At 41.7% G+C, this 25,973-nt stretch overlaps 1 protein-coding gene across 7 annotated transcripts; it reads left to right on the top strand.

Annotated features, from left to right (window-relative positions):
• Positions 1 to 6,605: 6,605 nt before the first annotated feature.
• LOC114277827 (uncharacterized) lies at positions 6,606 to 25,597 on the top strand. 7 transcript variants are annotated; one of them, XR_014338969.1, is made up of 6 exons: positions 6,614 to 7,027; positions 12,022 to 19,109; positions 23,833 to 23,995; positions 24,091 to 24,613; positions 24,701 to 24,799; positions 25,026 to 25,597. XR_014338969.1 is itself a non-coding variant. In XM_082884534.1 (2 exons), the coding sequence occupies exons 1-2, from the start codon at positions 7,012 to 7,014 to the stop codon at positions 25,403 to 25,405; spliced, it is 396 nt and encodes a 131-aa protein (XP_082740660.1). In that variant the 5' UTR covers positions 6,614 to 7,011; the 3' UTR covers positions 25,406 to 25,597. The 7 variants fall into 7 exon arrangements, 1 of the variants encoding a protein (XP_082740660.1); XR_014338970.1 differs by lacking the exon at positions 12,022 to 19,109 and having other exon boundaries at positions 6,606 to 7,027; XR_014338968.1 differs by lacking the exon at positions 6,614 to 7,027 and having other exon boundaries at positions 11,283 to 19,109.
• The last annotated feature ends 376 nt before the right edge of the window (positions 25,598 to 25,973 follow it).

The following is a 25,973-nucleotide window of genomic DNA, read 5'->3' on the forward strand; positions in this document are numbered from 1 at the left end:
TGATGTGAGGCTTTCCACCTTGGGAAAGAAGACTTTTGGGGTTTCAATTTAGGCTCAAGAATGACCTACAAAGGTGTCTAGATGAAGGAGATCTGCCCATTTGAAGTTGGACCTGGTGAGCAGATTTTTTTGCCGGCCACTGGTGAAGTGTGTCGGCCATGGATGAGGTTGTGCCGGCCAATGATGATTTTTTCCGGGCACAAATGAACCTTGCCGGCCATCAGTGATCCCTTGTCGGCCACTGGTGTCAAAAGTCACTTTTTTTGCATGTATTTACCTCCAGTTGTCTCCACACTATTCCAACTGTTCTCTCTTTGATATTTTCGACCTGAGCTCTTGTATTTCTATATATAGAGGCCATTCTCTATGGTTTTCAAGGCTGGAAAGTTTGGGAGCCTCTTTCTACAAATCCTCTCTCTCTACAATTCTCTCTCTCTAGATTTCTCTCTCGTCTTTTTGTGCATACAAGTAGAGATACACTTTTAGTTTGCCTATCAACCCTTGACCAAAGTTGCTTATTTTTGAGTTGAGATTCCTTGGGACCTTCTTTGAGGTTTAGAAGGTGATTTTAGCTTGATTTGTTGCCTTATTTGTGCCTAAAGTGTGCTTGACTTCAAGAGGTATAACCTTTACCCATTAAGCTTCTTTTTCATACTTGTTTTTTTCCATCTTTTTGTACTATTTTTGGGGTGGTTTTGAACTGAAGAAACCTCTGTTTTTGTGGGTTAAAAGTGTTGGTTTAAGGCCATTTCAAGTTAGGGGGTGGTTCACCCTTCTCACTCCTTTGTTGTTAAAGCTTTTGTGCCATCTTTTATCACATTCAAATCAAACTTTTTGGGCCTTTTGACCACTAAAATTCAGAGGTTTTTTAGTAGTAAAAACCTCATTTTGAAGTCCAAAATTGGAGGGGTTAGCCTCTCCTCCTTGTGTCTTGTTTGCATGCCTAGTTAGTTTCATATGTTAGCATGTTTTTGTAGCTTAACTTAGCTTATTTTCAGCATGTTTTTGCCTCTGATTTGGGTTGTTTGTGCTGTATGAGTAGTCTTTTGCATGGTTGTAGTGTAACCTCATGTTTTAGCTTATTGTTTTAGCTACTCTTGTCTTCATTCCAGCATGTTTTCTAACTGATTTTGGGCTATAAAAACTCAGTGTTTTTGGGCTGAAGCTTGGGTCCTAAGGCTATTAAAGGTTGAGGGGTTGATAACCCTTCTTTGTACCTTGTTTTGGAGGCCTTTGCCCTTGTGTTTCCCACCCTTTTGCTATCTTTTTCCAAGCTTTTAAATTCTGTTTTTCAGAGCTATTTCAGTGTATAAAAACACGTTTTGAAGTCCAAAAATGGAGGAGGTAGCCTCATCTCCTTGTGTCTTGCTTACTAGTTTAGCATGCTTCATGTTTTAGCCTATTATTCTAGCTTGTGTTAGCTTAATTTCAAAATGTTTTAAACTATATTTTGGGCTAGTTGTTGCTTTTGAGCCTTGTATGGTATAGTTGTAGTGTTAATTCCTTCACTAGCTCATTGTTTTAGTCCTTTAAACATGAGTTGCTTTAGTTGGTTACATGTTGTAGTGTCATTTTTCATGTAATTTCAGCATGTGTAGCTCTGTCACATTCTCATTTGTTTCACTCTTTCAATTGCTGTTGAGAGTTGTTTCAAGTTTGGGATTCTTTAAGCTTGAGATAGAGGTTCGTGCGTAATGGTTTCAATCCTCTTTTGAGGGTTTCTACTAATCAAAGGCATTACCTCTCTCTCGCCTTACATCATCCCTTGGTTGACATATCTTTCTCTTTAGAGGACTCTGACCAATGGACTAAATCAATTAAAGAATGAGTTGGTAACTTAAAATGAGTAAATAAAAGTGATAAGTAAAAGAGGCAAGATATGTATCTTTCGTGTTGCATTGCATGTGTTCAAATCAGACGTTAGTTTGAACACAAGGAAAATGGGACATTTCATACTCAATAGTGATGAAATGTGCCATTTTCCTAGGTCTCCATTGCATTTGACCACACATGATAATATGATGGTCTTGAGTCTCGTTTTTACATACAATGAAATTGTACTCCTTGGTTCCTTGGCCATGATGCATTGGAAAATGCTTGGTTGGTGGTTTTGGATCCAAGTGTGCCACTCCTTTGAGGATTTGAGATGATAAGGAGGAGCACAGTACAAATAAACCTCTGGAAAAACCTTCCTTTTGTTCTGTTTGTGCTCTGTTGCAGTGTGGTGACTCAGAGCATCAGTGGCCGGCAGTGCCTCATCAGTGGCCTGCAGTGCCCCATCCATGGCTGGCAGTGCCTCATTTATGGCAGGAAAGGCATCCTTTTGGCCTGCAGAGGGCCAGCAGCAACCATTCATGGCCGGCAGGCCACTGGTGCAATCCTCAGCAAGTATTTGGTAAGGTGGAGCAAAAAGATTCTGGAGTATGGTCAACCCTGCAAACAGAGCCTCTCAATAGCAAGATGGTGGCTTTTCGGGGCGAAAACCGAGTGCATGCATCTTCCACTTCCCGAGGCGGAGCTGTGGCAGCACAGTTTAATGCCTTGCATGTTTAATTAGTGTGCATGTGTTTTAATTAATTAGTTGCTAATTAGTTTAGTGTTGTAATAATTAGTAATTAGTTTGCTAGTTATTCATTTGATTCGTAATGATTTGTAATAATTAGTCTGATTAGCTTAATTAAATTAGTTTAATTAGTGTAGCTTGTTAGCTTATTCATTTGGACCTTCCTTCGTGGGGGTGCAATGTTGTAATAAGTGTGCGTGCATGTGTACATGTTTTCCAACCTCGCGTCTTTCTTCCTTTTATTTAATCGCTTTTGATGGTTAGATTAGGGACATTTTCAATTAGCATACCTTATACTTGCATGTTTGCATTCATTCATTTGTCTTGCATGCACCGAGGCTCGGCGCATCATTCAAACTGCATTGCAATTTCAATACTTATTTGAATACGTATTTCAAAGCGTGTTATCAAATTATATCATATGCCACATTAGTACCCGAGCCTATTAATTGCATTATTGCATTTGTTGCATTAGGCATCTTGTATAGTTAGGATCATGTATTTTTCTAACTAGTTTTTGTTTTGGCTTGGAGTACTTGGTAAGTTTTATGCTTTAGCATACTTGCACGAGTGTGTTTGCCATATTGCCATGTTTCGCATGCTTGCCATAAGGCTATGTACTTAAATGCTAAACTGCTTGAATGCCTGTGGATGGAGGCTTTGTTGTTTGAATTGGAACGATTCAACAATTGTAAGTTTTAAGCCCACTTTGTTGTGGCAAATCCGTGTCTTTTAAGCCCACTTAAGGGTGGCAAATTCAAACGATTTTCGAAAACAAATATGAGTTGAGTTGTTCCAATTCTTGCAATTTTAGTTTATACTTTCTTGTGTGCGTCACATAGTAAAGCTAGTTTAATAACCAGAATAAGAACACATAAGGTTTATAAAATAACATATCATGATTAGTAGAGGCCGATCCTTTGAAAGGGCGAGCGAGAGTGCTCAATTCATGACCTTCCCCCCTCGTACCCAAGTTCCCGAGCCAAGGCAACTTTGGTGATGATGGACACGTGGCCTTTGGCATGAGTTAGGATTTCCTAAATTTCTCCGAAATAAAAATATTTAGGTGGCGACTCTGTAATCTGGCAAAGCAGTCCAATTTTGGCATTATTTGATTTAAAATCGATTTTCCAAAAAGATTTGCCGGATTGGACTCTTTGGTGTTTATCAGTTTCACATTACACTTGTGAGACTACATTCAGAACCGCAGGAGTCCGAACTGTGAGGCCTTCTTTTTCCCTTTCCGAAAGGTGGGGGGGGGGGCGGAAAAAAGCGAGTCCACACCGCCACAAGATAGTCTGGGGATCATTTGGTATAGTTAGCTCTACGAAAGATTCCACAGCACACATCTAGACATGCCTGAGACCACAACCCATTATGCATACGGCTTCGTCTTGTATGTCCTCGGTACTACCCTATTTGCGAACAGGGAGAATGCCGTGGTGTTATACTTCTTGAGCGCAGGACTAGCCACCCTATTCAGCTATGCGAGCTCATTCTCCCACTGTAAGGAGAATTTGTTTAGAGGATATTAGTGGGAGGTATACTCTATCCCTTTTATTTCATCTATTCCCCGTGCTTTCTATTTTGCATGCTTTGTTTTATTCTAATCCTCGCTTTCAACCACCATCTAATGTTATTCCCTGTTCCGTGTAGATATGGTTGTATTCATATTTCCCCAATCTTACCCTAGTGCCAATAGATGAGGTTAATTAGTTGGTGCCTCGATCTTTATATTTTGACCAGGCTCTCAGGCTGTAGGACCTCCAGTCTCATAGCTTCACCCACTTTCGCTAGTACTTTGATACTGTGACTCAGCTTGGGTAAGCATTTGAAACTCACACCGATTTCAATTCATCTTATCTTCTTTCATTTCTTTATTTTGATTTCTAATTCCAAGTCATTCTCTCATGCATACAGATCGATTGGCATCCTTGGGTTGCTATGCCCCAAGTTGAGAGAGACTAGTATGCTGGATCCTGGGCAGCCACTCGGATGAGGATTCTTTTTTAGGGCACCTTTAGCCGCACATGGTTCTTAAGAGAGCACTTCTTTCACCAGCTCCTAGACCAAGCGATTCTTGACATTCCATTCCCCCACCTATCAGCATGAGGACTGCAGATGTGATCACAGACATAGCTAGGCTCAAGGCCCTAATGGACGGTCAAGATGCAGATTTATTTCACGGGCCTGGAGACTACTCCGCCTTTACGCAATTCCACATCATGCCTCCTATCACTCCAAACACTGCTTGAGTATTAGGTGCTGGTGCTGCAATCGCTACCCCTGTTTCTACTGATGCCTCTGCTCCTAGAAGCATTGCTCCTATAGCTGTTATTTCACAAATTGACCCCGTCACTGGTTTTCCTGCACTACCAACCTCGATCACATATATGAGGCTGAGTGGTGCCCTTATGGAGGTTCCTCTGGAGCTTCATGAGGCACTACAACAAAAAAGGTCTATGGTGATGGAAACGCATGATGGAAAAATATTTCGTTTCCAATTATACATGTTTTAGTGATGAGAATAAGATTTCAACTCCAATTGTACTATTTTTAGAAACGAAAACCAAATTTCATCACCAAATGCTTAAAATCAAAGAAAATAATAGGTGAGAAAAATTTTATTCGTCACTAAATTTTATTTTTCATCACAAAATAATTTCCCGCCCTTGGAAAATTTAGTAGAAGATTTGGAGCCATTTTGGAGATGTAATTTTTCGTCACCATTGTAAAAAAATTTTAGAGAGGAAATAATTTCATCTCCAAATGTATTATTTTTAGAGAAGAAAATCAAATTTTGTCACCAAATACTTAAAATCAATAAAAAATAAAATTGAACCAAGAGATAGATATCTCTCTGTTTAGATGCATCTATATTTTACTTTCTAAATCTGTCTCTATCGCTCCCTCACCCATCCATCTCCGTCACACCGTTCGTTCATCTTTGTCGCACCGGCTAACCCACACGTCGCCGGCCAGCGCTCGTTACAACAGATATTTCTCTCTCTCTCTCTCTGTTTTCACCTCACTCTCTCTCTCTGCCCTCTTCTCGCTTTTCTGAGCTCCCTTTCTCCTCTTCTCACTTTTCCAACCTCCGTCTCACCTCTTCTCTATCTCGCTATCACCCTTCTCGTCTCTTACTTTCATAACTCATTTTTCCCCAATTTGAACCCTATTTTGTTGGATGCTTCGCTGGCTGCGACCTCCTCACTTAGTTTTTCTCTAACCCTAACGTGGTTCCTCACTTGGTTTTTCACTAAATAATGGTCATGTAGGATTGTCTGTTTCTTTAAACTCAGGTTTTGTGATTTCTTGTATTCTCAACCTCTAGATGTTTTGTTGTTCTACATTATATGTTCAGATTTTTAGCTTATGTTTGTGTAAAAATCATATTGTGAGGATTTTTTCCTCTTCTTGTTCTCTTGTTCATTTTTATTGTTGAGTTACATAATTTTTATTGAAGGATTGGTGATCTGATATTTCATAATGAAGTTCACAAGATAGTTGCAGTATCAGTAATGGTTTTTTGTTCAATGATCTATACTTGTGGAATGCTGCCCATTTGTTTCCTGATAACAAATAGTGACGGGGAATTTCAATTAGATTAATATGTTTGTGAAGAAGCTTTCCGAGAACATCTACTTCAGTTCCATTCGATTATAAAAAAATACATAATTGTTTAATTTTATGTATCTGATGTTCACCAACCAACCACCATCAAGTTACCACCATGGAAGTCTTGTAGCTAGTTAGAAGTCCTTTTTGTTACCATCATTGACTATTTTCATGTTACTCTAGTTATAAATGCATTCTCATCGTGCTTGTCTCCTTGTTTCTCTAGTGAGATGTTTGTGCCCACACTACAAGAAAAATGACATATTGCAATGTTTTTTTTTTATGGCGTTTATGAAAACGCCATCATAGATTCATTACACACAACATTTTGAAAACGTTGTCTTTGATCTCATTTACACGACGTCGTATTTGGTCAATATATTCACACTGTCTTAAACTCCGTCTCTCACTTTCTCTGTCTTTTACTTTCTGTGTCTCTTCCACAACACAGACGCTTTCTCTCTCTCTCTCTCTCTCTCTCTCTCTCTCTCTCTCTCTCTCTCTTTTCCAAAACCCTTGATTTGAAGCTCAAACACACAGACTCTCTCTTTCGCTCGCTCGATTGTAGATTTTTCATTGTATGTTCTTTATCAATGTTGATCAAAGCTCAAACAACCTCGATTTGAAGCTCAAACACACAGGACTCAACTGCAACAATTTTCTCTAGCTGTTGTTCATCAATCGTAACGATCTATGTTATTCATTGATCTTTGTTCTTCATCGATCTTGAGGCGAATCAAACTTAAACTCGATCTCTCTTGCTATTAGCTCCCATCTTGAGTTTGCAAATCGCAAATCCGAAATCGAGTTTGAATCAGATCAGATCTATCATGCTCTTTATCTCAGGTACATTTTCCAGAAAATTTAATAAATTCATGTATTGTCTTTCATATATTTTTTCTTAGATTTCATTTGCTAATAAATGAAAAAAAATATATATGGTGATTACAAACCTTCAAACAAGGTCTTTTACATTCCCAGTGGAGTATGAATATGATCCCTGTAAAATTTAAATAATCAACACGAAGGGTTAAGATAGGATGACTAAAATTTGTGAAAGTCCCCTATAAATCTCCCTAATGAACTCTCAGCTCTAAAGATAGAATATACATAGGTGTATTATTTTGTAGATGCATAAACACACAAGTGTTGGTTCATCCCATGTGAGCTCCCATTGGAGAACCCACTTTCTCCACCCAATGGAAGTGGCTCTCCCACTCTACCAACCCCACTAGAGAGTGGAAGAGGGTAGGTGGTGACCAATGAGGCTCTCCCCCATTGGTGTATAAATAGAGGTTGAGGGGAGAGTTGAAATAGAGGGAGAACCATTAGAAATTGAGTGTGAGAGCTGTGAGTTGAGTGAGTTTCATCTCCTCCTCTGTATTTGTATTTTTGCTCCATTTTAGTGATAATTCTCATTTCTGTCCGTGGATGTAGGCATTGGGCCGAACCACGTAAATATTGTGTTCTCTGTGTGTGTGAGATAATTCTCTGGGTGTCTTTTGGGCGTGACAAGATTAGCAGCAGTGTGTGGACTGGATCACCTCACATGAGTTGAGGGGGTGATTTGTTGGTTCATCCCATGTGAGCTCCCATTGGAGAACCAAGTTGAGTGAGTTTCATTTCCTCCTCTGTATTTGTATTTTTGCTCCATTTTAGTGATAATTCTCATTTCTGTCCGTGGATGTAGGCATTGGGCCGAACCACGTAAATATTGTGTTCTCTGTGTGTGTGAGATAATTCTCTGGGTGTCTTTGATCCTAACAAGTGATATCAAAGCCTCGTTGGTGGCGTTTCGGAACAAAAACAGCGTGTTGTTCGAAACTGTCCAGAAATCGTATTGCTCGAAATCAGATTTTGAGCATACGAGGAGCAAGGGCTCGACGAGAGGAGTCCAGAAATATAAAACAGACACCAAACGGAGGCCGCACGCGCTCCCACACGCCCCTGGAAATTGGCGCGTGAATCCCACTCTCATCACGCGCCCGCACGCGCCTTTCAGGCACCCGGCGTGTGATCCCACTCGCAGACACGCGCTCCACGCGCGGTTCAAGGAGGAAGACGACTGAGGGAACAGCGCGTGCCTTACACGCGCCATCAACACGCGCGCGCCAGCCGAGTCTTCAGCCGAGCCGATTATTCAGCCGCTGACCAAGCCGCTGACCAAGCCGCTGACTGAGCCGATGACGTCAGCCTGACGTCAGCAGTACCGGAGGAGTAATCTGGTGCTTCGCAGGCGCACCTGATTCTGCCGATCTGAACCGTTAAAATTGTTTTGGCTTCATCTAAGCCATTTGAGGTCCGATTTGGATGATCCAATAGTGCTTTCCAACTATTTGGAATATTTCGGACACATCCGTACGGTCAGATTTTGCAAATAAGCTTTCAAAAATTTGCAGTTTTTATTTTGGCAATCCGAAGTGCTTTTCCGGCTAATTTGAGCAGTCCGGACTGCACAGCAAAGCCTGTTTTCAAAAAAAAAAAAAAAAAAAAAAGAGATTACTTTCTGGATGATGGAGGAATCCACATCAGCTTCAGGGCCGATGATTCGGTTGAACGCTTCTAATTATGCGATATGGAAGCCGCGGATGGAGGACGTCCTGTATTGTAGAGATTTGTTTGACCCTATAGCGCTAAAGGGGGTCAAACCAGATGGAGACAAGGATGGGGACTGGATAAAAACCAACCGGAAGACTGTCGGTCAAATCAGACAGTGGATTGACCACAGTGTGTTCCACCATGTTGCCCAAGAGACAGACGCCTATGCCCTATGGATGAAATTGGAGGGCATGTACCAGTCTAAGACCGCACGGAACAAAGCCTTGATAATGAGAAGGCTTATAAACCTGAAGCTGAAGAATAGTGTGTCTGTTGCTGAACACACCAGTGAATTCCACAGCCTTGTGAACCAGCTTGCATCAATCAAAATGGAGTTGGAGGATGAGATGCAAGCATTATTATTACTCAGTTCCTTACCAGACAGCTGGGAGACGTTGGTGGTTTCTCTCAGTAATTCTGCACCCGAAGGGAAGCTGACCATGGGGATGGTCACAGACGCCTTATTCAACGAGGAGGCAAGGAAGAAAGAGATGGAAGGAGAGCAGTCCCATGCCCTTGTCACAGAGAGTAGAGGCAAAGATAGAGAAAGGGGCAGAGGTAGAGGAAGAAGTAAAAGCAGAGGGCGTTCACAGTCCAGACAGGACAACACGAGGAGGTGTTTTTACTGTGATCAAGAGGATCACGTAATAAGAGATTGCCCGGAGAAGAAGGCGGACAGACAAGCCAAAGAGAAGGCTAAGGGACACGGAGGTCCCTCAACTACAGCAGTTGCAGTGCATTCCTCTGACGATGAAGAGGTGATGCTTACAGTCTCGTCAGAGTTGAAAACACCTGGCTGGATTTTGGATTCAGGGTGTACGTTCCACATATGTGCGGATAGGAAGCTTTTCTCCACTTACCGAAGAGTCAGCGGTAGCATTATCCGGATGGCCAACAACACAGTGAACAGAGTTGTCGGCATAGGGACAGTGCGATTCCTTACTAAGGATGGAAGAAAAGTAATTTTATCTGAGGTCCGACATGTGCCAGGAGTACGGAGGAATCTAATCTCCCTGAGTATGCTAGATCTAAAAGGAAATTGTTTCTCATCTAGTGGCGGGGTTCTTCATGTACACAGAGGTGATAAAGAAATGTTGCAAGGCAAATTGTGCAACAAACTGTACAGACTGGAAGGAGATGTTTTGACAAAGATGAGTGTTGTCAAATGCCAGTCGAAGGGTACAAAGAGAGAACATACGCAACCAAAGCGTATGATTGAGCAAGGCTTTTATCAGGAATGGCGAAAACGGTGCACGGGAACGCAAGGAGGCAGTTCAAAGGTGCACAGATTTGAGCCAGTGAAGCCTATCTTGAAGAAAGTTCAGAGCAAAGAAACCAAATCTGTAGAGACTATGCCAGTAAAGAAGAGAGTTTCTTTTGCTTCCGTGTTAGAGACATTTTGCAACCTCTCAAAAGATGCATGGAAGGGAGGGATGCAATCTCAAGTCGCAAAGTGAGCTTTGCAATGCACTCCAATAAGGGGGTGCAAGCACTATGCACGGAGTTGCATAGTGGTAACTTGTACAGACCGGTGGAAGTTGTCTTGGCAGAAAGGCTAACTGTCAAACATCAGTACGGACGTACAAGTGAGACAGAACCAAACATCAGGGATTGCAGCACAGACAACGGGCGTATGAGATCGCTGGGAAGTTGTTCTAAAGTGCAGAAAGCAAAGGCTGGTTGTTCAGAAATAAGCTCCGAGCAAGGAAAATTGAGGATGTTGATGTGTCAAACTCTGAAGTTTTCTAGTTGCTCCCGTGTTCATCATGCAAGGAGTTGCACGGTAATGCAAGGGTATCCCGAGCAGGGGGTGCAGGACATCCAATCAGGGGGTGTCAAGATATCTGGTTGCGCAAGTTCAAGCATAGCAAGTGAAGATATCCGAGACAGGAAGCGTGGAAGAGATTTGTGGGAGATAGGAGCAGAGGCTCTCTCCAAATCAGAGAGTGGTGTGAGTTGAGTTGAGGATGTAGGATTCCCTCCTCCTCTTGTATCTCTGGTGTATTATCTCTAGCTTTCAGGGGATGCAATGTCTCAGTGAGGAGATGAAGATTCTGTTGGTCTTTTGGGCGTGACAAGATTAGCAGCAGTGTGTGGACTGGATCACCTCACATGAGTTGAGGGGGTGATTTGTTGGTTCATCCCATGTGAGCTCCCATTGGAGAACCCACTTTCTCCACCCAATGGAAGTGGCTCTCCCACTCTACCAACCCCACTAGAGAGTGGAAGAGGGTAGGTGGTGACCAATGAGGCTCTCCCCCATTGGTGTATAAATAGAGGTTGAGGGGAGAGTTGAAATAGAGGGAGAACCATCAGAAATTGAGTGTGAGAGCTGTGAGTTGAGTGAGTTTCATCTCCTCCTCTGTATTTGTATTTTTGCTTCATTTTAGTGATAATTCTCATTTCTGTCCGTGGATGTAGGCATTGGGCCGAACCACGTAAATATTGTGTTCTCTGTGTGTGTGAGATAATTCTCTGGGTGTCTTTGATCCTAACAACAAGTAATTACATAATACATGATGAAGAGCAAACATTTTCATCTATATCTTGTTTAGGAGCAGAAATTAGAATGCGATTTTAGATTAATTTTGTTTACATAAAAATTGTTTATAAAATAAGATTATTTAAGGATTTTAACAAGGTTCTCTCTCAAGCCAACGGTGCAGTAGTAAGAACTTGATGTGCAACTCATGACGTCGGGATTTCCAATCCCAACTCCCCATCTCCCCCTAGGTAAGATGATAATTGTTATCCAAAAAAAAAAAAAAAAAAAAAAAAAAATACAGAACATAAAAATATATCCATGGAAGAATGCAAATTAGGTAAGTTCTAAGATAAGCTAACAATTGGCACATACAAAAAACAAAAATTATAAAGTGCTATTATATCCATGATCATAATTGATAGGGACGGTTTTACCTATCCACCTATATTCTCCTGAGGCTTCAGAGAATCCTAATTTGGTTAGATATTAATTAGTTTGCACAAGAAATTTAGCTTCAATTATTTGTTTTTTAGTGCTTTGAAATGTAGCGTCTATTGAGAGACAGAAATTTAGCTTCATAGTGTTTCATATTGAAAAATGCATGCTGAATGAGGTAGCTATCACAAATCATATTAGTGTAGCTCTTATTTTTATTAATTTGAATATGTAATTTTGTTGTGAATTGAACTATAAATATTTCCGAATGGAAACAGAAAGATACTCATCAGTTGTCTACTGTGTTTGCTTTGTACTTTAGAATTGTCCACAAATGGAGTGGGATGAACAGTCTACCAACACGTGGTGATAAACTGAGATATTTGACAACATAAAATTATTTGTCGCATCACTACCCATGTGGATAAGGGGGAAAAGGTATAAATCTACTAACAAGGTTTTCAAATTTGTCATCGGCCTTCAAGTAATGGTCCAATAATATTGAAACTCCTCAAAATCCTGCAATGCAATCAAATACATACCAGTTCAAGTCAACAAGAAGAGATTGGTATATTGTTCAAAAGAGAGTTCTAAAGAAGGAATCAACTTACAGTACTTCAAGGTTTGTCAAATTATTAAGGGGTGGAAAAGTTGATTGGGTTTACCAGTGCTCTCGAAAGCTCCCCAGTAAATTGTTTGAGGTAAAAAATCTTCCATTTTAATAGTATCACCCATGTCAATAATTCATTGAAATGAGATTGGGGAAGTTACTTCCTATGTTGAGAAGCTTGGTTCTATCATCTTTTTGCCTTATCTTATTACTTATTTAAATTAAGTATACTATTGTGTAGCTCGACTTTTCGTGCTCCTTTCGGATACGATTAGCCCTACAGTTTGGACTCCCGTGGTTCTGAATCTAATCTCACGAGTGCAATGTGAAATAGATAAACACAAAAGAGTCCAAATCTAACAATTCTTTTGGAAAATCAATTTTGAATCAAAATGCCAAAAATGGACTAGTTTACCAGATACAGAGTTGCCACCTAAAGATGTTTGGAAAATTTAGAAAACCCATGACTCGTGCCAAAGGCCACTTATCTATCATCACCAAGATTATCTCGGCTTGGGAACTTAGGTACGAGAAGGGAAGGTCATGAATTGAGCACCCCACTCGTCCGATCAAAGATCGGCCTCCACTAATCATGATGTGATTCTTATTTACATTATATGCTCTTGTTCCGATTATTAGACTAACTTACTATGTGATGCGCACACAAGTATAGACTAATTTGCAAAAATTGGAACATTTTGATTTATGTTTGTTTTTCAAAATTGTTTGAATATGTACTGTAGCTCACCTTTTTTGCGTCCCCTCTCGAAAGTTTGAAAATAAGCCCTACAGTTCGGATTCCAGCGATTCTGAATCTAATCTCACAAGTGCAATGTGAAATTGATAAACACCAAAGAGTCAAAATCTAAAAAATCTTTTGAAAAATCGATTTTGAATTAAAAATGCCAAAATTGGACTATTTTGCCAAATACAGAGTCTCTACCTAAATATTTTATTTTGGGGAAATTTAGGAAACCCATGACTCGTGTCAAAGGCCACGTGTCCGTCATCACCAAAGTTGCCTCGGCTCGGGAACTTAGGTACGAGAGGGGAAGGTCATAAATTGAGCACCCGCACTCAGCCGATGAAAGATCAGCCTCTACTAATCATGATATCATTTTTATCAACATTATGTGCTCTTGTTTTGGTTATTAGGCTAACATTACTATGTGATGTGCATAAGAAAGTATAGACTAGTTTGCCCGAATTGGAACAACTCAATTTTATGTTTGTTTTGCGAAAAAGGTTTGATTTTGCCACCTCAAGTGGGCTTTAAAGTTTGCGAATTTGCCACTCAACAAAGTGGGCTTAAAACATACATTTATTAAATCGTTCCAATTCAAGCAATAAGCCTTCATCCACAGGCACTCAAGTAGTTTAACAAGTAAGCATTTAGCCTCATGGCAAGAATGCTAATCATGGCAACATTCACACACATGCAAGTATGCTAAAGTGTTAAAAACTCACCTAGTACTCCAAGCTAAAATAAACAAAAGAGTTAGAAAAATATGCATGATTCCTAACTATACAAAATGTCTAATGCAACACATGCCATATGCAATTACTAGGCTCGGCTACTAATGTGGCATATAAATTAATTCAAGACATGCGGTCTAAGCATGTATTCAAAGAAGTATTGAAATGAAAATGCAGTTTGAATGATGCGCCGAGCCTAGGTGTATGCAATACGAAATGAATGGACGTAAGCATAAGGTATGCTAATTGAAACATATCCTTAATCTAACCATCAAAAGGGGGTAAATAAAAGGGAGAAGACATGGGGTTGGAAGACATACACATTATTACAGCATTTTGCAATCACGAAGGAGAATTCGAATGAATAACTAAGCTAAGCTAATTAAGCTAATTATTACAAACCAAAATGAACTAATTAGCTAACTAGCTAATTAAATATTTTCAAACCAATTGCAACTAATAATTAAAATAAGCAACTAAGCTAAGCTAATTAGCTACTCTGCCTCGGGAAACGAAGGATGTGTATGTGCATGCTCGATCTCCACCCGAAAAGACCACCGTTTGGCTCCCGAAAGCCTCTATTTGCACAATTGAACACTTCCAAAACAATTTTACTCCACCTTACCAACACTGTTGAGATTTGCATCAGTGGCCAGCCGGCCACTGGTGAAGATGGCCGGCCATTTGTCGGCCATGAAAGTGGCCTGCCGGCCATGGATAGTGGTCTGTCGGCCACCTGTCGGCCATGGAAAGTGGCCTGTCGGCCACTGATGCACTGCTTCATTTTGTTGCAACAGGGGACAAATAGAGCAAAAAGAAGGTATTCTCACAGATTGTTTGCATAACTCAAATCCAAGGAGTTGTGAACTTAAGCCGCAAACCACAAACTCAAGCAATTTCATTGCATGATGGCTTGTGATTCAAGAGGTGCAAGCTCAATAAATGGAAAACAAGACACAAACCTCATCCCTTTCATGAAAGATCAAGGAAAAAAAGTAGACCTTGGAGACTTGGGACCATTTCATCACTTGCAAGTATGAAATGGTCCAAGTTTCATGTGCTCAATTAACGTCCGATTGAATTCACCAAGTTATTATCTTCCTCATCTTTTAATCCCAAGTTTTAGTTACTTCTTTTACTTTACCAACCATTCTTTAATCCAATTAAGTCCATTGGATGAATTCAAGTCCTCTAATGGAAAGAGGGCTCAAAACACAAGTTGCTTTAGGTATGAAAGAAGTATCATATCGTTGGTAATGAACTCCCTAAGGGATTAAACCATTAAGTATGAAACTTCAATTCCACACTTAGGCAAACAAGTGACTTGAAACCACTTTCAAAGCAAAATTAAAAGCCAAGAAAGGAGGGAGGTTGCAGAGATGATTAGTGTTGAAATTAAGTGTAAAAAGCACCAAAAACATGGAATCAACTCAAACAAGTGGTGTCTAAAGGCCTAAAACACCAAGCTTGTGAGGACTATTACACTACAACTATGCAATATAAGACTCAAATGCAATAACCAACCCAAAATAGAGTTAAAATAGTCAAAAATAGAGCCTAAAGCATGCTAGAATAAAGCTACAACAAGCTAGAAAAATAAGCTAAAGCATGGCACCAACTACGCTAACAAACAAGACACAAAGAGGGGAGGCTACCACTTCCAAATTCGAACTTCAAAACCTGATTTTTATTACTAAAAATACTCTAAAAATCAATTTTTAAAGGCCCAAAAAAAAAAAAAAAGGTTTGAAAATGGGAAACAAATGTGAAGTGGCCTTACAAACAAGGAATGAAGAGGGGTGAACCGCCCCCTAACCTTAAATGGCCAAAACAACAATTTCAGCCCAAAAAAATAGATTTTTCTTACAGTTCAAAACAGCCCAAAACAGTGGGAAAAAGATAGGAAAACAAGTCTGTAAAGCATGCTAATAAAGCAAGTATTATACCTCTTCAAGAGAAGAGTAACTCTAGGCCACAATTCAAGCCAAAACCAACCTTAAGAACTCCAAGAAGGTCTCAAGGAAGCTTAGCTCAAAGGTGAGAGGATTTGGTTAATGAAGTATAGGCAAGAGTGTAGTGTAAGTAGGCAAAAGTGTAGAGAATTTGTAGAGAGAGAGAGAGAGAGAGAGAGCAAGAGAGAGAGAGAGAGAGAGAGAGAGAGAGAGAATTGTAGAGAGAGGAAAATTTTTGAGTCTAAAATTTTCTAACCCCAAAACATGAGAGAGGGGGTTCCTATATATAGAAAACATGAAAATTCTACAAGGAGATCCAGCCCTCCACATGTGGACAGATGCAAGCATCTGTGCAAACAACTGGCACAACTGGCATACAATATCTGTAGAAAACATTGGTGGTCGACCGGCCATCACTGGTGGTCGGCAAGCCACATCAGTGGCCGGCAGCCTCCAAAGATGGCTGGCAGGCCACCAGAGGTTGCAGGCTAGAAAGACCAAGGAATGGTCAAAAAATGAGACATAAAGGATGTAGGGTTTGAAAGGCTCAAAGTTGTGGCGTTCTGCTGAGGACATCGAGCGCTTGGTGAGCAAACAGACTCATCATCGGGTGTACCTACAAGGACATCCCAGTCGTAAGGCCGTAAAAAATGGGGTGTCTATAGTTGCCCCTCTTTGACAGAACTCAGAGTCATGAAATGACGTGAGTGAATGTCAAAGCCCAGAGTTGACCTATTTTGACAAGGCTGTAAGACTTGGACAAGCAAGAAAAAAAATAAATGGTTGCGCCCGCAGGCTGCCTACATATTCCTTTGTAAGGAATCAAACCAGCGTAGTTCTGGGGCAAAATAGAAATGATATGCAAAATGCAAGAACATAACTTATGATAATGCAAGAACATAACTTATGATAATGCAAGAACAAAACTTATGATCATGCAATGAGGCTGTGCAATGAAACATTTGAATGCAAATGCAATGCAAAGAAAATGCCACAGTTAAATAAACTGAAACAAGGCATAACAATTCCAATTATGTAAGGCATTAAGTAAATAAACACGCCATGCGTGGGAATCACGAGCCAAACCACATTTCATGCAGTAAGGATGTAAGAAAATTATGCAAGCTTAAGTACGCGTCGCACAAGAAAGGCGAAGAGTGACATTACCGTTGGGGACACCCGAGGTCTCAATCGAGGTCCTAACGCATTACAAGCGTAAGGAGGAAAGGGTGGTGTGAACACCGGGCGCACCCGAATGTTTTTAACCAATGCAAACAATCCTAACGCATCTCACGTGATAGGAGGAGAGGTGGTGTGAACAACGGGCGCACCCGAATGTTTTTAACCGAAGGGGGTGTGAACGCCAGGCGTACCTGAATGTTTTTAACCGAAAGGTGGAGTGAACACCGGGCACACCTGAATATTTTTAACCAAAGAGTGGTGTGAACATCGGGCACTCCCGAATGTTTTGAACCAAAGGGTGGTGTGAACGCCGAGCGAATCTGAATGTTTTTAACAGATTTGAAATCCTAATGCGTCTCACGTGAGAGGCAGAAGAGTGGTGTGTACACCTGGTGCACCTGAATGTTTTTAACCGATGCAAAAAATCCTAACACGTCTCACGCTATAAGAAGAAGAGTGGTGTGAACACCTGGCGCACCCGAATGTTTTTAACTGATGCAAACAATCATAACGCGTCTCATGCGATAGGAGGAAGAGTGGTGTGAACGCCAGCGCACCCGAATGTTTTTAACCGAAGGGTGGTGTGAACACCGGGCTTACCCGAATGTTTTTAACCGAAGGGTGGTGTGAACACCGAGCGTACCCGAATGTTTTTAATCGAAGGGTGGTGTGAACACTAGGCGCACTCGAATGTTTTTAAATGATTTGAAATCCTAACACGTCTCACGCGAGAGGAGGAAGAGTGTGATCTGAAAATGGTACATATAATTTTAACTGGAACTCCGCTGAATGAACCGTACATACAATATCATGCATGTGTAAGAAAGAGACTTAACAAGTGCAATACAGTATGAATGCATGTTCTATGCAAGACAAACAACAGAGATACAATGTTAATGGCATGTTCTATGCGAAACAAACAACCGAGATACAATGTTAATGGTAGATTCTATGTGGAACAAACAATCGAGATACAATGTTAATGGCATGTTCTATGTGAAATAAACAGAAAATAGAAGCATATTCTATGCGTGATTCAAGAGCGAAAGCATGTTCTATGCATGATTCATAACGGATGCAACACGCACGTGCAATATGCGTGAAATGCATGTTTTATGTAACAACATATACAAAATGCATGTCCTATGCAAAGAAGGGAAATGCATATTCATGTAACAACGGAGAAATGCATATTCATGCACGGTAACTTTCGACTTACCTCTCGGAAGAGTTACAATATGTTTAAAGGATACACCTCATTCATGTTGACAAGTAAAGAACATCGTGCACCGAAAACAAAGTTTAAAGCTTTTGTAGAGACAAATTGAACCAAACAGTGAATTGTCCCTGCATTTCTTGGAAACCAACGACACAAATCAGTATCAGGACCACAGGGGAGGCCAAAGGACACCTGCCGGCCAAAAGGGGAGGGTGCTGGCCACTGGCGAGCCTTGCCGGCCACCTGCCAGCGATTGATGGCAGTGCGGGGGCAAATTTGACCTTTTGGCTCGAGTCTTTAAATACACACCTCCAAACTTCATTTCCTCACTTCTCTAGGGCCGAAATCTTTCTCCCTCTCTCTCTAGGCACTTCTTCTCTCTGGATTTATGCTTTCTACGTGTTTTCCAATGCCCTACGCGAAGTTGATTCGCTAAACCCTCTTTCTTTCCTTCACTTTGAACAGATTGAAATTTGATTTCGGTGCTTCTTTCCTCATTTCCACCATTCTAGGCTTGTTCCCCTTTAGTTTCTCTCGAGTTTTGTGCACGTTTCCCAGCTTTGACTTTTTTCTCCATTTTCTCTCTCCTTGGGTAGACTTTTTCCAAGGTTACCCTATTTTCGGCATTTTTCTTCACTTTTTCACCTACTTCGCACCCATTTTTAGATGGCAGACGAGATTTCCCATGACAGGGCTCTTCCAAAGACTCCCCTGGTAGTTTCACCAGTTCCTAAGGTAACAGAGCCAGTAGCTGCCCTTGAGGCTAACCTGGAGGCTGAGTTCGAGCCTAAGGCCGAGCCAGAGCCTCTACCGCTAAGGGTACGACATTTCAATCCGGAGAGATATCACCCTTAGACACATATATTGCCTATTGCTGAAGGCATCAGATCTTTGTTGAGTTTGCTCGCGGCGCACCGGAGGACCTCCTGCTAAGGGAGCCGGCTTCTCACTTGTCGGCCATTGCCGTTGAGGTATGAACTCTGTTTTCATGCATTTTGCCTTTCTTTATTTGCATTTCTTGCATTGCCTTTACCTGACTGCATTTCATGCACTCCCTTATATCTGATTCATCTGACTGCATTTCATGCACTGCCTTATATCTGATTCATCTGACTTTTATCTGATTAACCCATTCTTTGCCACATGGCGAGTCTCGTGCCTTCAATGGCTATGGTGCTACGATCGTTCGAGACTAGCATGACGAGCTCCTCGCTGGAGTTCGTGACATCATAGACGAGGGTGGCTTTGGCCTTTTCTGCTCTAGCTTGACTTGGGTCATCGCGAGTCGTCCTCTCCTAGGAGCGCTTGTGGAGAGGTGGTAGGACATCACCAACTCCTTCCACTTTTCCACTACTGGGGAGATTGTAGCTCGACTTTCTTCGCGCCCCCTTTCAAAGAGCTCGAATTGGTCCTACAATTCGGACTCCCGTTACAGTTCTGAATCTAATCTCACAAAGTGCAATGTGAGACTGATAAACACCAAGGAGTCCAAATCCGGCTAATCATTTTGGAAAACTGATTTTGAATCAAAAGCGCCAAAAATGAACTGCTTTGCCAGATTACAGAGTTGCCATCTAAATATTTTGTTTTGGGAAAATTTAGGAATTCCTGACTAGTGCCAAAGGCCACGTGTCCGTCATCACCAAAGTTGCCTTCGCTCGGGAATTTCGGTACGAGGGGGGAAGGTCATGGAATGAGCTCCCCCGCTCTTCAGATCAAAGGATCGGCCTCTACTAACCATGATATGTTATTTTATAAACCTCATGTGTTCCTTTTTCGGTTATTAGCTAACTTTACTATGTGACGCACACACAAGCAAGAATAGACTGAGTCGCAAGACTTGGAACAAATCAACTCATGTTTGTTTTCGAAAATGGTTTGAATTTGCCACCCTCAAGTGGGCTAAAACGCGGATTTGCCATCAAACATAATGGGCTTAAAACATCATTTCGCCACTTCGTAAAGTGGGCTTAAAACTCTCATTCGTTGAATTGTTCCAATTCAAGCAACAAAGCCTTCATCCATAGGCATTCATGCAATTAATCATTTAAGCAAATAGCCTCATGGCAAGCATGCAAAACATGGCAACACTTACACTTATGCAAGTATGCTAAAGCGTAAAAGCTTACTGAGTACTCCAAGCCAAAACAAAAAATTAGTTAGAAAGATGCATGATCCTAACTATACAAGATGCCTAATGCAACACATGCAATATGAAATTAATAGGCTCGGCTACTAATATGGCATTTGATTTGATTCAATTTGATAACATGCTTTGATACATGTATTCAAATAAGTATTGAAATTTGCGATGCAGTTTGAATGATGCGCCAAGCCTCGGTGCATGCAAGACAAATGAATGGATGCAAATATGTAAGCATAAGGTATGCTTATTGAAATATGACCCTAATCTAACCATCGAAAGTGGTTAAGTAAAAGGGAGAAAGACGCAGGGTTGGAAGACATGTACACACGCATGCACACTTATTACAACATTACACCCTCTCGAAGGAGGGTCCGAATGAATAAGCTAAGCTACACTAAGCTAAGCTAATTATTACAAACCAAAACTAATTAACTATTCTAGTTAACTAATTATTACAAACCAATTGAAATTGAAGAACTAGTTACATGAACAAATTAAGTACAACACTTGAATTGAATAATTAGCTACTCTAACTAATTAAAGCAATAAAATGGCCTCAAGGGCGAGGGACGCATGCATGCTCGGTTGCTCCTCCCGAAAATACCACCGCCTTGCCTTCGAATGCCTCTGTTTGCACTCGTTTGATCTCTGAAAATTGTGCCAACTCCGAGAATGCCTTTGTTCCAACTCAGGAACACACTGATGCAAAATTCATTTCTGGCCGGTCGGCTACCAATGGTGGCTATCGCCTACCATTGGTGGCCGGTCGGCTGGTACATATGGCCGGTCGGCCACTGCTTTCCTGAACTTCCCTTCTTGCTGCAACAGAGAGCAAAACAAAGGCAAGACAGAGTATTCTCAAGGAGTGTATCTACTGTTGCCCTTCTTATCATTACACAAATTCAAAGGAGAGTAACTCTTGATTCCCAAGCAATCAACCAAGCATTTTCAATGCATGATGGCCAAAGAACCAAGCTTGTACAATTTCAATGAGTGCAAAACAAGACTCAACAAAACCATAACCCTATCATGCATGATTAAGGGTGATGGTGACTAAGAATAATGGCACGTTTCATCACTTTGAGTATGAAACGTCCAATTTTTCTTGTGTTCGGGTTAACGTCCGATCCGAACACATGCAATGCAACACAAAGATGGTTAGCTTGCCCCTTTTACTTGTCCAATTTTATTTACTCATTTTACATTACCGATTAGTCCTTTAATTGATTAAGTCCAAAGTGAGAGTCCTCTAATTGAAAGTAGGTTCAAACCATAAGTGCCTTGAGCATGAAAGAGTCCTCATGCCATTGGTTAGTAGAAACCCTCAAGAAAGGATTAAAACCATTAAGCACAAGTGTCTCAATTTCGCACTCAAGCCAACAAAGGGTTCAAAGTCACTTTCAAAACAAATAAAAGAGTGAAGAATAGAGGGGGATGGTAGAGATTTCAGTGCTGAAATGGGATGCAAAATGACACTAAAACATGCAAGCAACTCATGCAAGTCATGTTTAAAAGCCTAACTCATTAAGCTAGTGAAAGAGATTGCACTACAACCATACAATACAAGCCACAAAGGGCCAAACCAACTCAAAACAGAGCTAAGACCAGTCAAAACCGTGGCCAAAACATGCTGAGATTAAAGCACAAAATGCTAAAAAAGCATGCTCACATGTTAGCTTGCAAACAAGACTCAAGACACAACTCTCAAAAGCAACGAAAAAGTGAAATAAATGAGCATGTGACAGAGCTATATACACTGAAATTGCATGTAAAAAGACACTACAACATGCAACCATCTCAAGCAAATCATCTTTAAAGGCCTAAAACAATGAGCTAGTGAAGACCATTACACTATAGCCATGCAATACAAGCCACAAAGGACTTAACCAGCCCAAAACAGAGCTAAAACATGCCAAAACAGTAGCTAAAACATGCTTGAATTAGACTAAGTTAAGCTAGAAAATCAAGCTAACATGTGAAGTTAACTAGGTATGGAAGCAAGACACAAGGAGGGGAGGCTAACCCCCCCCATTTTTGGACTTCAAAACATGCTTTCCACCACTAAAATAACTTTGAATTTCAGTGGTTTAAAGGCCTAAAAAGTTTGATTTCAATATGCCAAAAGATGGTGTAAAAAGCTTCACAATTAGGCAACAAGAAGGGTGGACTACCCCCCAACACAAAATGACTTCAAACCAACATGTTAAGGCTAAAAAATCAGAGTTTTTTTGTAGTTGAAAACTAGGCCAAAAACAATATAAAAAGATGGCCAAACAAGTGATTAAAATAAAGCTTACAAGGCAAGTTCTATACCTCTTGAAGCACAGCACAAAACAGACCCTCTTTAGGCTCAAACAACCTTTCAACAGCTCAAATTAGGTTCCAAGGGACCTCAGCTCCAAGGTGGTCCAATTTGGTTAAGACTTGATGTGCAAATGTGTAGAGAATTCTGACTATAAGGCACAAAATAAGAAGAGAGAGAGGGAGAAATTTGCTCAAAATTGTCTAACCCTCCAATCAAGCTTAGAGCTTGTATTCATCCCTGCATACACGTGTATGGATATGAGCTTCAGTGAGCAACAGCTGGCACAACTGGAAAACAAATATCTGAAAAAGGAGAAAAATGGCCGCAGGCCACCAATGAGGCTGACTGGCCATCAGTGTAGCCGACCAGCCACCACTGATGGCCGATAGGCATAAGCCCTGGCCGATGGGTTGTAGGGCTGGCCGACAGGGCACCCTCTCCCCCAGACTTGAAACAACAAGCTCTTGGTCCACAACCAAGCACAAAATAGACAAGTTTCAAAGGCTCAAAGGCAAGGCACTCCACCAAGAACTTTGGGCGTCCAAAACGAACACAAACAAGGATGATCATCGAGTATTCAAACGAGGACGTCCAAGTCTTGAGAATGGTAAAAAATGGGGTGTCTACAGAGATGATGATGACTCCTTATGACTTTGCCATGATCATCGGCTTGGATATAGGGGGCGATCCGATCCCACTTGATACAGACATGGAGGAGTGAGAGGCGGCCTGGTTCGAGTTGCTGGGGGCACATCCACCTATATACTGGACGGGCATGGTCAGATACACCTAGTTTGCTGAGTGATTCAGAGGGAGCAAGCCTGAGACAGTAGAGGAGACAGAGCAGCATGCCAGGGGCTTCCTGGTGTTTGTCTTCGGTACCACCTTGTTTTTGAACAGATGGAACACCGTAGGCTTGCATTTGCTAAGCGCCCTAGTTCCCTCGGGTTCGTTTTTACGATTGGGGCGGAGTTGGCCTAGCCACCTTATACGAATACATGAGCTCTACCTCTCGTCTGTGGGGAGACTTGATCGGAGGCTACTGACGAGCCTTGGAGGTATGCATCTCAACTTCCTTTCAGCACTTTACATTTTATGCTTTACATCTATTCAACACCTGTGCTTTCTGATTTGCACTTTCTGTATCTGCTTAGACACTGTTCATACACTGTGCTTTTTGTTTTGCACTTTCTGCACATGCTCAACAGTGTATTGATCACATATCATTGAACTTTCCTTGCAGCTATGGGTGTATGCATATTTTTCGACCCTTGCCCTAGAGCCTGTAAAGAAGCTTCCCTTAATAGTCCCCTATTTTGCGGAGATATGATGGCAGGCTCCACCGTAGGACCCATGAGCTCTTCACATTTTTCTGTCAGTACTTCGACACAGTAGTGGCCTATGAGGTAACCCAAAGCACAGTCATTTTTGCTTTAAAACTGTTCTGCTTCACATATAGCAACTGACAATAACTAATGATCGGTATAACTTCCATTTGCAGATCATGTGGCAGCCATGGGCCACGATGCCAGCGGGGATCTGAGACCAGTTCGCCGGAGGCTGGGCTACTTTCCGCTATAGTATTCTACTCAAGGGCCCAATCTGTCGAGCCTAGTTCTTGGGCGAACGCTTCGTGCGCCAGATCGTGGGCCTGCCTGACCCGATCGTCCCGATGGCTCTGCTAGAGTCCATGTAATCTACTGATGGCCTATCCACTGAGGAGGACATTCAGTTTATGGTGGGCCTGGATTCCGACTACTTCCGAGCAGAGGGAGACTATGCCGTCCCTGACCGGCGTTCGTGGAGCTGAGGAAGCGAGAGCTCCTGCTGTGCGAGAAAGGCCGAGAGTGACTCGGGTGACCAGGGCCCGTGGTAGAGGGGCTTCCCGAGCGAGGTAGAGGACTGATTGGCCAGAGCTTCCTACCATGCTGACTTGCTGGTGACACACCGGGGATGCCTACCAGGTTCCGATTGAGCCTGTGGCGGTTGGTCACGAGCTTGTCGGGGTCTGAGGCCCGACTCAGGTATGAACCACACTTTACATTTGCACCCCATACTTCATTTCAGATATGTTCATTTGCTGACATTGATCATTCAAACTGCATTTATAGGCATCCATTGAGTACACAGGAGGCGCTCTCGAGTTGATAGCCTCCCTGATAGGGATGGTACAAAGGAGAGAGGCGCTGCTCAGCCTTTACGGTATTCAGGTAACTTCTTCAGTTTTCCATTACATGCACCAAATTTTCACTGACACACTGACACAGACACTTCAATTGAAAACTTCCTACACTGCACTGATACGCTGCATCTGACATACTACACTCACACACTATATTCATATACTATATCTGACTTCTGCATACACTCATTTTGTGCATCATGCTTGCATCTGATACACATGCTATAACTAATATGTGACAATTGTCTTTTCAGATCCCACCCATGCCGATGGCACTAATGGCAGTTGTAGCACCTACACCAGTGGTACCTCCTCCAGTAGCAGAGAGGAGAGAGAGAGACATGCTCCAGCACACGATCGAGGCAGAGCTAGGGGCACCCGAGATGAGAGTGGTCCTTCAGAGCCCATTTTGAGTGATGATGATACTGAGACGAGCAACTTTGAGGAGGCAGTGAGTCAACATTCAGAGTCATCTGAGAGTGGAGATGATGACCCCGGCTTGGGTTCCGGGAGTGGAGATGATGATTCGAGGAGGGCTCTAGAGCAGAGAGCGGAGATGACACTGACTCAGGTTTCGGTTCAGACTCAGACAGTGGCACCAATGGAGATAATGCCCCAGAGTCCTCTCCTCTGAGGAAGAGGACAAAGAGTGCTTCTCAAGCGTGAGGCGGCCAGCGTTGATTTTTTGTATTTTTTCTTACTTTCTTTTTGTTTATAGTTTTAGCACATTGTATAACTTCAGACAGGTTTTATTTACTTTAAAAACTTGTACTGCACTTTTGTAAAAACATCCATGATCGGAATGAAAACCAGTTTTTATGAAAAAGTGTTGTATTTTGCATCATGAGCACCACATAGCATGGAATGGGCATGGAATCAAAACGACCAAGAATATCCTTGATTGAAATAAAAAACTCTTAATAAGGTAACGAGCTGATCAACAACTAACATAAAAAGGAATAAACAAATCAACATACAACTCGATAAACAAAACAACACAACATAGATACAAACTCAAGAAACTTGCTAAAAACCAAAAAGACTCAAAACAAGGCCTCAAGACACACAAATAGCAGAACAAAACACATGCTTTCAGCATTGTTGAGCAAGGCTGCCGGCCACAAATAGAGTTTGCCGGCCACGTGCCGGCCATGAGTGGTGGCTTGTCGGCCACCAATGTCCCCTGCCGGCCACTAATCCAG

The sequence above is a fragment of the Camellia sinensis genome, chromosome 8 (genome assembly GCF_055761805.1).
Source record: "Camellia sinensis isolate YWXY chromosome 8, ASM5576180v1, whole genome shotgun sequence".
In the NCBI taxonomy this organism is placed as follows: domain Eukaryota; kingdom Viridiplantae; phylum Streptophyta; class Magnoliopsida; order Ericales; family Theaceae; genus Camellia; species Camellia sinensis.